At 33.7% G+C, this 13,885-nt stretch overlaps 1 protein-coding gene across 8 annotated transcripts in view; it reads right to left on the bottom strand.

The window, feature by feature from the left end:
• Positions 1 to 13,885, bottom strand: part of CCDC102B (coiled-coil domain containing 102B) — a 268,909-nt gene that overhangs the window by 211,075 nt on the left and 43,949 nt on the right. For all 8 annotated transcript variants that reach the window (XM_073790811.1, XM_073790810.1, XM_073790809.1 and 5 more), the window contains exons 2-3: positions 7,807 to 8,428; positions 6,026 to 6,246 (exon numbers count right to left, since the gene is read on the bottom strand). In XM_073790811.1, the coding sequence (XP_073646912.1) occupies positions 6,026 to 6,246; positions 7,807 to 8,412 (827 nt within the window). In that variant the 5' untranslated portion in view covers positions 8,413 to 8,428. The remainder of the gene's footprint in view (positions 1 to 6,025; positions 6,247 to 7,806; positions 8,429 to 13,885) is intronic.

Here is a 13,885-nt window from a genome sequence, read left to right as displayed (position 1 = left end):
ATAAAATTGTATTGTTTGTGACTTCATTGAAATACTTAAGAATCACCATATTTATAATTTTAATTTATTAGAATTACATGAGTAGAACATGACAATGTTTTCATCAGTGAAAGGACTATCTTAAATTAATAAAATAATTTTATTAAAGGATATTGATCAAATACATTTGTGTAATGAAGCATACATTGAGAACATTTTCTCAAAATTAATTTTGAGAATTATTTATAAATAGATTAATATAAAAATTATACTTGAAAATTTGAGAAAAGTCTACATTTTTAAATTTACAAATTCAAAATTATACATGTTGAGAAATCAGTGTCAGCTTTTAACATTACACTCTAATAAATCAAATGATAATGTTAGCAAAAAAGCTCATATTAACATAAAAATGATTTATAATTACTGTAGAGTAAATGTTGATCCTCGAAATTGTCATCAGAATTACTGTGGCAACTATGCCCTCAGGGGTTTTATAAGAAGTTCAAGAAGAACATTGCAAATTATATTAAACTTTTAGTTACATATAAGTATAGATATAGTCTAAAGATCTGATTATATGTAGAATACATCTAGACTAAGTATTCAAGGCCAGTTCATGAAATAAGAATAATTTTGAAAAGCATATTAACATGAATAGTTAACCATTTGTATTCTTTATTTAAGGCAGATTAGTCACATTTAAAACATAGCATTATTTCTCTCTTTAAGTATGTATCTTAAATAAAATAACTGATATTTATTAGTTTAGTGAAAGAAAATTATGTATTTCATTCTGTAAAATGGTACAATTTAGAGAAGTGAGAGAACAGGCAATTCATAAAAATTTATTTAATAGCAGTGTGATGCTTGGGTGTTTTTCAGCATAGCTTTATAAAAAAAATTGTGACTATTTGTTTCAAGCATTAGGACATAAGGACTGTGCACACTTAAATTTATGCAGCAGAGGGCACTCTTTAAATGGCCTAATCAATTTATTCTCCATTTTAGAGAGATTTTCAAAATTGATTAATTATACTTACATTTATAATTGAAGTTTAAACTATCATCATATTGTTTGAACTACAAGAAGGCAAATAAAAAAAAAACCTAATTTACTCTAAAGGATATTGCATATTTTATGCACAGATTCTTTAAAAAATATTACTAAGACAAAGCTCAGAAAAAATATAGTATTTTAATATGATGATATAAATTTTTAAAAATCAGATTGCTAAAATGTATAATATTTGCAGGATCTAAAAAGTAGTGTATGAACCAAAATGATTTTTATGAAAAGATATGATTATATTTCTATGCAATCTTTTGATACTTTGTTAATCATCCCATAATGATCCCATAATAAATAGGCATAAATTTTAAACATCTAGACAGGAAGATTAATCAAAATTTTTTTCAGAGATAAAAATTCCTAAACATTACTTTCTGGTAATAAATATTAATCATTTTTGAACTGTGTGAAATTTCGTTGTAAAATATCTAGTCAGTATTTTCTTAGAGGTCTATTAATGTTAAATTTTTTTGCCAGACAAAAATAATTAATTTGTAATAACATCTAGATATCCATTTTTTCATTAGTCTAAAATTTAGAGTTAGTACTAAATGATGAATAACAAAATTTTTTACAAGTATACTTTAAATAAGCAACCTATTTATCATTTCATGATTTCGCTATTTATAACTACATATTTCAGCAGTAACATCTTTCAATATCTTTCATTTTCATCACCTTTCAGCATTTTCAGCAAATAGCCAAGCCATATATAGTTAATTTAATTAGAAAAGAGATGACTTTAAAGGATGCTGTTAAGCTCAGAGACACCCAGGAGGACAAGAGACCAAGGCTTGGACAAGGCTATGCAGCCAGGAACAAGACCCGTCTCATGTCACAGAACCGGCCCAATGAAGACCCCACTGCCTGTTGCCTGTACACTCTCCTGATATCAATTATGTGTCCAACAAACAAATATACTCAAAATAGCTAATTTAAATAGAAGACATTAATAGCACAAAGAATCTCTGGGAGAGCCAGTGAAGCAAATTGGGAACCTGCAGTCAGAAATACCAAAGATAAAGCCATAGAAATCTTCCCATCAGCACTTTCTTGGGGCCACCATTTAGATACAGACATCACAGCATGACCTCAACATCCCCTCAACTCGAGTCGTGGGATGATGTCACCAGAGATTTGAGGCTGCTGCTGCCTCTGAAAACAAGATGTAGCTACTGCCACTGCCTTCTCCCCTCACCAGGATGGATGCTGGTGCTCTCATCTCTTTGGAGGACTAATTTATGCTAAAACAACAAGGTGGTTACATTTAATAGCTGTTCCTATGTCAACCGTCTGCACCCTAGCTGCAAAGGAGACTGAGGTAGGGAGTTACTAGTGCTTTTATTGTCTACACAGAGAGATAGACTCTCTCATTAGGTACAGGACTGCCCAAACACAAACATACTTTAGAGTAAAAAAGAAATTGTAAAAATACACAAAAATTAACTTGAAATGAATTAAAGACCTTAATTTAAGACCTGAAATGTAAAACACCTGGAAGAAAACATAAGGGGAAAGCTCCTGAATATTAGTAATGGCAGAGATTATTTTGATTCTACATCAAAAGCACAGGTACCAAAAACACAAAAATAAATAAGTGGGACTATAGCAAACTAGAAAGCTTCTGCACAGCAAAAGAAACAATTGACAAGATGAAAAGATAACCTATGGAATGGGGGAATTATTTGCACACCACACTGGGGTCAATATCCAAAATATATAAAAGGAACTCATACAACTCAGTAGCAAAAAAAAAAAAAGAAAGATGAATGTACAGCATGATGACTATAGTGAACAACATGGTACTGTATACTTGACATTTGCTAAGAGAGTAGATCATAAGTGTTCTAACCACATGCAAAAATAATAACTATGTGAAGTGATGGGTGTGTTAATTAGCTTGATTATGGTAATCATTTCCAAGTATGTATATGCATCAAAACATCATGTTGTATACCTTAAATATATACAAATTTTATTTGTCAGTTATAAGCTTACTGTATAGCCCATTAGTAACAGTGAATAAATAAGTAAAGTAGATCTGACTTTCTATTCTTTAACAATATTACATTAAATAATATTAACCAGACTTGCATGCAATTTTTTCATTGTCTTGAGGAATATTCACAACCAGATACATAGATTTCTTTCTCATGCTAATCATTGGAGCATTTTCAGTTGGCTGTACTATCTCACCAAGATTTAAAATCTCATTTTATTGAGAAAAAAAACATAACATTTAATGAAGCAAAGAAAAATAATTGAAGCATACTGCTCTTCTTATATAGAAAACAAACTAAGGAAATAAAATTGAAAGGGCAATTAAAGCTCACATTGACAGAAAGCTAACATTTTGTAAGGGACGCAGGTGCCATCTGCAGTTTAACTTTAGAACTAATTCTAAAGGCTAAAACAGCACATCAAAATATTTTACCTCACCATCTCTCTTACTTAAGACGTAATATTGCCAAAGTTCCTCTTCCTAAATGCTTAGGTACACCTAGCTCTGTACGAGGATCAGTCTTCCTGCCCTCATCTCAAATTTCCTACCTGGGAAGGTCGGTTTTTTTAAGAGATCAGAAATATACAAATTCTCAGTACATGAGCAGCTTCCAGATACTGGGTAATTATTCATCAAACTGAACAGTATGAATAATACAAATAATAGATAAACTTTAGTGTTTTAGATGAGGGGGTTCTAGTCAGTCAATGGTGGAAATGATTCCCTGAGTTCTCTAGGTTGATTCCTGTGCTCTAGTCAAGAGAAGTTTCCCACTAGCTGGGAACATAGAAAAAATTACATTCACATCTTCTCAACTCCAGCCACCCACTCACTGAGATTCCAGGAGGAAGGATTTAAAAGATTAGACAGATTTATAGTAAAAGTATATACTGTATCCTTGGGAAACATTCTCTTGTGATAGAAAAAAAGGCTTTGCCATGGCCTCATGTGGATTGCAGGCTAATGTTAATTCATGGACATGTCACACCCGTGGGACTGCTTCTTAAAGAGGAGCGTGAGGAAGCAAAATGGAATCAAAGGCCCCGTTTCCCCCTTATTCTCCAGCCTGTCTTTTGTTTATATGCTGAATTTGCTGAGAACTGGGGGACTTACTTAATACTGTGGGGATTGTTCATTTATTCCAAGGAAGTCAGATATATATGTACATGTACATGTGTACAAGTGAGAGTGTAAAGACACACATGTGTATCATTAAAACTGGTACTTTGGGGAGTTTACATGCAGGAAACAGCATTTTCACATTGTTCCTATTATGTTATGTAGGTGAAGTAGCATTGTGAGTGGGTTGGAGAGAAGTCTATAACCACTAAAAAGTTAAATCCTTCAAGAAATGAAGCCCAGAGGTTAGAACTTGACTGAGACCTGTAGTTCCAGAGAAAATTAATTGTTAATATGGGTGCAGGCGTTCAATTTTATTCTCTTTTCTACTAAGGTTGATTGCCTCTGTTAGGAATTTACAATTGATGGTAGAATAATAAATATTTATTCTCTACACAGATACTTGTATTATCACAATCTGTGCATGTGGTGAGGTATAGGCAAAGAATCTGAAAAAGGGAATTAGTGGTAGGAATAAATTTCAGAGGACTTGTGGCTGACAGAAAAGGATGGGCAGATAAAGAGCTTGTAGTACTGGTGAAAGGTTTGCGTGCATACTTATCACTGTTTCAATCCATGTAAACCAGGGAAATTAAAACCATTATATAATATATAATTATATTCATACTTAGTGATAATATACATCACTCCCAGTTTTTTTTTTTTATTCTGCCCATTCAGAGTCTTATAACTAAAGAGATGGAAAAATAATTATTTTCAGATTTGGGGACCACATTTTAAAGTACATCAAATATTCCACTTATTAGTTTCTAGGGTGATCATGAGGGAACAACAACAAAAAAACCCATATTGAGTAATTCATATTAGTGGCCACTTTCCCAGACATTGTGTTTGATCCTCATAAGAATCCAGTGAAGAGGGAAGAAGTGATGCTATGTGACTTTTAAAGCCAGGTCATTAAAATACCATTTATTTCTCTCTGTGCTTGACAGATGTTCACTTTCAACCAAGCCATTATGCCATGTGTTAGCCAAGTGGCCACACAGATAGGCTATATACAGATGTTCCAACTGAGATCCCAGATGAGAAAAAAGATCAGCTGGCAGATATGGGAGTAAGTGAGATTTCAGATAATCCTACACTGCCCCCCGCACCTAAAGTCACCCTCGGCCCTGGAGCCATCCCAGCTGAGGTCACATGTAGCAACAAATGTGCTGTCCATAGAAATCCATGCTCAAGATTCATGAACAGAATACGTGGTGATTGTTGTCTCAATAATAATCATCATTTGTGAACTTGTTATAAAACAATAGATCATTGGAACACAGGTATCACTGTCCATATTTTTACAAAGTTGACAATAGCACACCCTTTACTAACCCAATATCGTATAGCTAGAGTATGTCAGAAGCAAGATGAATGTCCAGGTGATTTAATCAAGTCTAGTTCTCCTTCCTCTCTACTATACATGGTCAATGAATAAAGCATCTTTTTCTGTAATCAGTACCTCACAAAATTGTGAGTTTCCCCTTATGAATATTAACATATCTATTCATTTTTATTGACTCACTGAAATCTATGAATGCTGTAAAAGTTAGATAATACACAGGTTATTTTTATCATAAACATTAATAATTCAAATATAATGAGGGTGATCTACCAGAGAAGATGAGAACAAGGTTATGATAAAAAATGATAAAAATGAACCTGTTATAACTTATTTTTCAAAATTCAAAAAATGAATATAAAATTCAAACTCATTTTTCAAATATTAGTACTTAATGACTAGTCATAGGTAAAATACATTAGCAGATGGCTAGTTTAAGAGACTTAACAATGTTAAGAAGTTTGAAAAACAGACTTGGTTAAGGAAGACAATAATTAGTACTTACTCTCTTTCTTTCCATAAGATTTTTTGGAACTCATCCAAATTCACCTGCAAAGCTGAAATTTCAGGAACTCCATTCTCCAGAGGCAGATTTATTGCCTGCAGTCTTAATCCAGGTCTCACTGTACGGTTTTCAGAACCACCATTCTTGAATAAATCAGGACAATCTAGATTGAGTTTCACCTCTTCATTTAATTTTAATGGGTCAATAATCAAACCTTCTTCCTGAAAGAAAAAAAAATACAAAACAATTATTATTGTTGAATTTTAAAATCCAATGTAGAAAAATCATGAAGAAAACATTTTTGAAAGGAAATAAAATGTTACGATTCAGCATCAAATTCATATTTTCACTTATTTATCATTCTCTAATAGTGTTATATGGACAAACTTTAACTTATATATTTTTAGGCTTTTTTTTCCTTTCAATGTTCTACCATATTCCAATAAAATAAATTTCCCTGCGGTCTCTTAAAATTTTCCATTTACAGTGGACTATGTTATATCTAACATACACTCCATACATCATGAAAAGCTTAACATTTTAGACGGAATTATAGAAAAGCAAGATATTAATTGATTTTATGTTTTTAGAGATGGAATTAAATAGAAAGGGGTAATAATATAAAGGGTAAATAATACAAACTATTTAAAGAGATAACATGAATTCCTAAAGTTTCCCAAAGTATGTTCCATGAGTTGTTAATAATATTTGTCAGATTTAAAAATATATATGGGGGGTGGTTCATCAACAGATAAGTGTATGCACGGCTAGATTAAAGTTTACAAACTTTTGTTATGTGCAGAATGCTCAGAAATTTCAAGATTCCAAATATACCAAGAAATTCCAAAAGTGGGTAGTGTGAAGTATTCCCTAAAGGTATTTCCCTATGGTACCCATTTTACAGGAATTAATTGTGAGGCCAGAGTCCCAAACCTTGGGAAATGTTTTAAACTACTGCATGGATAATTTAAGAGTCGCTTATTAGGGTAAATGGAGAGAAATCTCTCTAAATATCTTCTTTTAACATAAAAAAATGCTGGGGTTTTTCTTTGGCTAAAAATACTAGTAATATCAGTAATATGGACTGAATCGTGTCTTCCCTAATACCCATATGTTGAAGTCTGCACCCCCCAACCCCCAGTACCTCAGAATGTGACTATATTTGGAGACAGGGTGTTTAAAAAGGCAATTAAGTTAAAATGAGGGTTATCAGGGTGGGCCTAGTGATGGTATCCTTATAAGAAGAGAAGATGCAAACTCATATATATATAGGATGGATAAACAACAAGGTCCTACTGTACAGCACAGGGAACTATATTCAATATCCTGGAATAGAAAATAATATGAAAAACAATATATTTATATGTATAACTGAATCACTTTGCAATACAGTGGAAATTAACACAACATTGTAAATCAACTATACCTCAATAAAATAAATTTAAAAAAAAAAAGAAGAAGAGGAAATTTGGACACAGACACACACAGAGAAAAGGTGATGTGAAGACACAGGGAGAAGACTGCCATCTATAAGCCAAGGAGGAAGGCCTCAGCAGAAACCAGCCCTGCTGACACCTAGATCTCAGACTTGTAGCCTCCAGAACAGTGAGAAAATAAATTTCTGTCGCTAAAGCCACTCAGTCTGGGGTACTTAGTTCTGGCAGCCTAAACAAACAAATACAGTCACCACTGGTTTTGCTATTTTCTCTTCCCTCTCCATTACTATATACAGCATTCAAATATGCACATAACCTCTAAATTCTTCTGGATTTTTTTCTGACCTTACTATTTATGTTCTCCTTGGTAGGATATTCTCTCTTTCCCAAGCACTCTCTGATGGACTCACACGTTTTGGAACCAATTTGAAAGGGGTCTCTCTGTGCATAGGACACTTCTATGAAACTAGGAAGCTTCCGGTCCTGGGTGACTCTAGCTTCCAAGGCCTCTTTTTGATGTGACAAACTTTGCTTTTTTTTCAAGGCACTCAATTCCTTCATGGTCATCTCTAATTTTATTCTGAGTTGTCTTCCTTCCTCCCTGGCGCTGTTCCTTTCAGCTCGAACTTTACTCCACTTTTCTCTCCAGTTGGCCGTGCAGTCTGACCACCATCGCATGGTCTTCTCCATCTGAGCAGCTCTGGCCTTGACCTCCTCCAGTTCCCGCAGGCGAAGTTCTTCACAAATGCCCCAGTCGTTGATGTTGCAGGAATGAGCATGGGAGTTGTGAGCGGCATGAGATTGCAGCGCATGAAGGGGCAAACAGGAGCTACAGGTGTCCCTGCGGGATGAGGCAGGTGCCCCCAGGTCACACGGTGGTTTAACTGATGACTGCTGCATCTGGAAGATTTGTGTTTCTTCAATTAACCGATGAATGGAATCTAAATTCATATTTATCTTTTCAGGCCTAAAAAAAGACAGAGAACATAATTGCATTTGAATTTCCTCTGCAATTATAAGAGCAAGACCGACATTTAAAACAGAAAGTGATAAAAACAATGCATCTTCTCAACATTGTATATTTTTCTTCCCACTGTAAAAATAGAGAGGATTTTATGCATTTGTAATTATCCTCAAAGAAACAGAAATCATTCACATTTAATTTTGCCAAACGAATACAAATAAATATATAAAGATGCAACTGGGGATAGCACAGGATGTGATTTTAGGAAATCCAATTCTTTTCACGTAATATTTATTGTAACACATATTGTCCATTAACTGCTCAATGGTCCCCTTTTCCCCTGTTAACTAAAGCACAATTTGTTCAGGTGGAAGGCAGAAGCTGTTGATCTCTGGAAGGATAAGCCTCTATTCCAATCCCAGGGGCTAAATCTTGAGTGGTCTAAATCTTCCATGACAACCCCCATTTAATTCACCATTCACTGGTTTTAAAGCAGCATATGACCTGGTTCTGGCTGATGAGATGTGAGGGGAAGTCTGCTAGAAAAGTTTCCCATCTAGAAAAATGTGAAAACATCAAAATGAGAAACCCTTTTTCCTCTGCTTTCTTCCTGCTTGAACAAAGACATGATTCTGGAAGAAGGTAAGTGTAACAGCCACCCTGTAACATTAAAAATGGTGCAACAGATGGATGAAAAGAGCTTGATGTAACAATGGAGCTGCAGCATGAAACAAAGAATCCATACCTCTGGTTTCCTTGCTATGTGAGAATGATTAGCTATATTTATTTAAGCTATATTTATTTAAGCTATATTTATTATATATTTAGCTATATTTAGCTATATTTATTTAAGCTATGATTGAGTTTTCTGTTACTTGGAGTCAAAATGACATCAAAATATTTAGCTATATTTAGCTATATTTATTTAAGCTATGATTGTTGAGTTTTCTGTTACTTGGAGTCAAAATGACATCTAACTGATACATGAATTAATTTCCTACTATGGTTAATATTATGATAAATTCAAAAAATAAAATATGAATAAGACATGGTCTTTATCCTTAAAGATTTTATAGTCCAGTAGATGAGACAAGCACATAAAATTTAAAATACATAATATGCCTATAAAAATATATTTATTTAATCAAATTTTTTTAGCATTGTATTATGTGTCAAATCAATGTTAGCTTCCTAGGATATGTACATGGTACTCTGGGGAGAACTGCTAAAGAAGTGATGAGCTGTTTCCTAGAAATTAAGAGGCTTCACAGACAACACTGAACAAAGTCTCAGTAATTTCAAAGCTTTAAAAATGAATTAAAAACAGCTTTCCATATAAGTAGCAAAGACAAATTAATTGGTAAATGCAAACCTTTGTTATCAGTGTGTACACCCATTACTTTATTCAATATAGCAACATAACCACATTGAGGATTTAGCAAGTGGAACATTTTCTTTAAAATAAATGCTCAAATCATGCAGGTTAATCTAAAATTAATAAAGTTCTGGGCTTCCCTGGTGGCACAGTGGTTGAGAGTCCGCCTTCCCATGCAGGGGACACGGGTTCGTGCCCTGGTCCGGGAGGATCCCACATGCCGTGGAGCGGCTGGGCCCGTGAGCCATGGCCACTGAGCCTGTGCGTTCGGAGCCTGTGCTCCGCACGGCAGAGGCCACAACAGTGAGAGGCCCGCGTACCGCAAAAAAAAAAAAAATAATAAAATAAAATAAAATTAATAAAGTTCTGTGGTTGTATAAGATTAGCCATTTTTATTATCAAAGAAGATTTTCTGGTGTAAATAAGCTTAGATAACATTTTGTATTCATGACATTAACTACTCCCTTTTTTTCATTTCCTCTTATATAGTTACAGATCATAAACTGTCTTTTTATGAACCATCTATTTAATCAACTGAAGGGGTTTCATGATACCAATTAAGTTACAAAGTAAACTTCTATTCACTGAAAACAAGGCTATATAATATTAAATGCATATCACTTGCAGTTGTAGAAAAAGACACATTTTAATAAGTGTTCTGTAGAGATGCCAAACCAATTCTCTCCTTATTATAATAATATAGATTTGTGGTTGTAATTATTTTTGTTAGCATTAGTATATGCCCAATCATATTTGAATTAGTGCTGACTTGGAGCAACTGTTCTTTTCATTTACCGTAACTCAGAGAGCAATGGTAATATAACTGACCAAACTTCCTGGACCATTAGTTAACCAAGACCAATATGAAAAAAAAAAAGAACAAAAGGAACTCTTAATTAGAAGCATACCAAGTATTATATGTATATATTTTTATATTTATATATATTTCACTATTTAATGAAATATTTCTTTTGGTAGAAATTCCAAAATGAAGACAGAAAAGTTATTTCAGCATATTAAACTTAAATTTAACCTTGCCATTTTTCAAAATAAATCAGTATCATAAAATTGTAATGTCTTTTAAAATGTCTAACTTTTATTTCACTAGTGTTTTGAAGACTCTATAATTAGACTCTGGTACATTGAGATCTTGCCTACCAATTAACTATGTATTTTTTCACATCTGACTAAACAAAATTGAGTTGGGTTTAATTATTTAGTCCTTGAATTTCAATAGTATTTCCTGTTCTAAAGTGTTTCTCAAGCAAGTGTAATGGGGATATTTAATCCTCATGTGTATTTATTAAAGCATTCATTTTCTCTATACATATGTACCTAATCTTCACGTTTTGTTTCAGATGACTATGAAAGTATTTTTCAGTGGTTGTAGCACAAAGCCTTTGATATATAGGAAAATATTTTAATGCGATTGACTCTGGTTTCTTATATTAATTTTTGGATTGTTTTTACCACAAAAAAAAAGAAGTGGGAGCACAAGGAAACTCTTGGAGGTGATGGACATGTTTATAATCTTGAGCATGGTGATGGTTTCATGGGTGCACACATATGTCCAAGCTCATCAAATTGTATATATTAAGTACATGCAGTATTTTATACCAATTACACCTCAATAAAGCTGTTTTTAAAAAGTTCATACAACCAGGCTACCACAATTACTGCAAGTAATTTTGAATGTAGTATATAGCCATATTAATAAAATTTGATGGGTCTACAATATGTAGGCTATATTACTAAATGTATTATTTCTTGCCAAAGAGGAGCTTAATGTGTGAGACATTGGGCTCCAGAGTCTATTGGTCCAAGTTCTGACTCTGCCACTTTCTAGGTAGCTGAAAGTAGAAAAACCACATAAATTGCCTGTGACTCATATCCTTATTTGTGAAGGAAAACAGAATCATCATGTACTTCACTGAGTTCTTATGACCATTAAGTGGGAAAATGCCTACAGATTGGCTAGCAATTCTTCTCAGTGCTATACAAGTCACTAGTATGTCACCTTGGACTATTGTACTATTTAATTTTTTTCAGTATCATTCCTCTCTTTTGAAAGAGAAATGCTGTGCTTAAAAAATAGGGATAGCAACAGATAAATGTGATTTCGAAAAAAGAAAGCTCTGAATTTCATGTAATAAGGGTACAATCTCATTTTTATATCATATTAATATTATTCAGTACTATTATTATCTCCATCCCAGATATGAAGAAACTAGGGCTTAGGGTTCTAATGTAGCCAGCCCAAGTCAGACACTAAGAAGGAGTCAACCCACAGAAAACAAATTTATGGTTACCAAAGGGAAAGGGAGGTGGGGGAGGGATATTAGGAGTATGGGATTAACAGATACAAACTACTATACATAACACAGATAAGCAACAAAGATTTACTGTATAAAATACCTTATGATAACTTATAATGGAAAATAATCTGAAAAAAATTATATATATAACTGAATACTTTTCTGTATATCTAAAACTAACTCAATATTGTAAATCAACTATACTTTATTAAGAAAAAAATTTTAAAAATAAAAGAAAGGATAAAGAAGAAAGAAGGGGTCAATCCAGTTTGGGAATTGAGGAAATTTGAACCCAGGGCCAATGCCTCTCCGTATCAAAACTCTCCAGCTTCAAAATACCTATTTCCACTGTAGTGAGATCACCTTTTAGATTATTTTATAAATACATTTGACAGAGTCTCATGCTGGATATTTTTACGTTCAGGTATCTCCCATTAAATCAAACTACAAGTAGTCAACTGATCCTGACATTGCATTTTGAGTCAATTCAATCTCCTCCTCATTGCTTAGAGGACCTGCAAGGTCTAGGCTTGTCCATCCCTCCATGCTTCCGCCACCCTGGTGTGTCTGTACCTTGTACAAACCTCACCTCAGTGATCTCCTTTGTGCAATCTGATTGCTACGCAGGTGCACTCTCCCCTCTCTCCACACACCCAGCTCCTCCTGGCTTCCCATCCTTCAGGTAGCAGCTGCTGGGACCTATGCTTGACTCTCCTCCGTCCCCTGGAGGCCCTACATCTGAGGCCCTCCCTCTGGCCTCCTCTGGATAGTGAACAAAATAGACATGGCTTCTGCCATCCTGGGACCTTGCTAACTACCAATAGCAATAAATCAAGCTAACACCAATTTTAACTGTCTTTGAAAGAAATAACCAGTGTGTTGTGATTTAACACATACCTATATACTGAGAGAAGTCTCTCTGAAGTGTTATCAGAAGCATGAGGTGGACCAGAAATAAAAGCATTTTTGGCATAAGTTACAATATCAGGGCAGAACAAAATAGGGTCCAAAGGGATTTTTGTTTTATTGTTTATATGTATTGCTTTCCATTAACCTATAGGAAATGAATTTTATATGAAACCCTTCTTAGTTTTTTTTCTAAGACACACAGGACCTCTAATGCATATGCAATAATGTTAATAAAAGCCATAGCAAGGAGAAAATAGATTAATACAGATATAAAACATAATGCTAAGGAATAATTTACTATAGATATGACACCATACACTGTGATAGAAAGAGAAAAAGAAGGATCAGTTTTTAATCTTCAGGAAAGTAAAACATCATATTGTATTTTAAAATGTGGCCTGTCAAACATGCACAAGTGATTAGTATAAAAACACATGCATTTTGCATGGGTCAATGCAGAAAAATACAATATATGTTAGGAATGTTTTGCAAGAGAACACTAAATATTAAACGTGAAGACTGCAGCTGTGATAGTAAGTGAAATAATTACAATGAATGGCCATATGACATCACATCGATATAGGTCAAGCTTTGCCCACAGTGTTTTAAAAATATTATATTTTAAAAATCCATACATGGTGGCAAATTATACAGACAGTTATAGTCTACATTTGCTGATGTGAATGTGAGATTCTGCAATCATGTAGAGGCAGGAAACACTTGCACAAAAAAGGCAACTAAACAATATAAAACTTGTGCAAGTTGCCATTTATTTAAAGTTTAGATACTTTATTTTCTAAAAGTATAAAATAAGCACAAATGCAAACGTTTTGTCAATAAAACGTGTATACTTATGTTTTC

This window comes from Tursiops truncatus, chromosome 13, assembly GCF_011762595.2.
Source record: "Tursiops truncatus isolate mTurTru1 chromosome 13, mTurTru1.mat.Y, whole genome shotgun sequence".
Classification (NCBI taxonomy): Eukaryota; Metazoa; Chordata; class Mammalia; order Artiodactyla; family Delphinidae; genus Tursiops; species Tursiops truncatus.
This window is presented reverse-complemented; position numbering and strand designations above follow the sequence as displayed.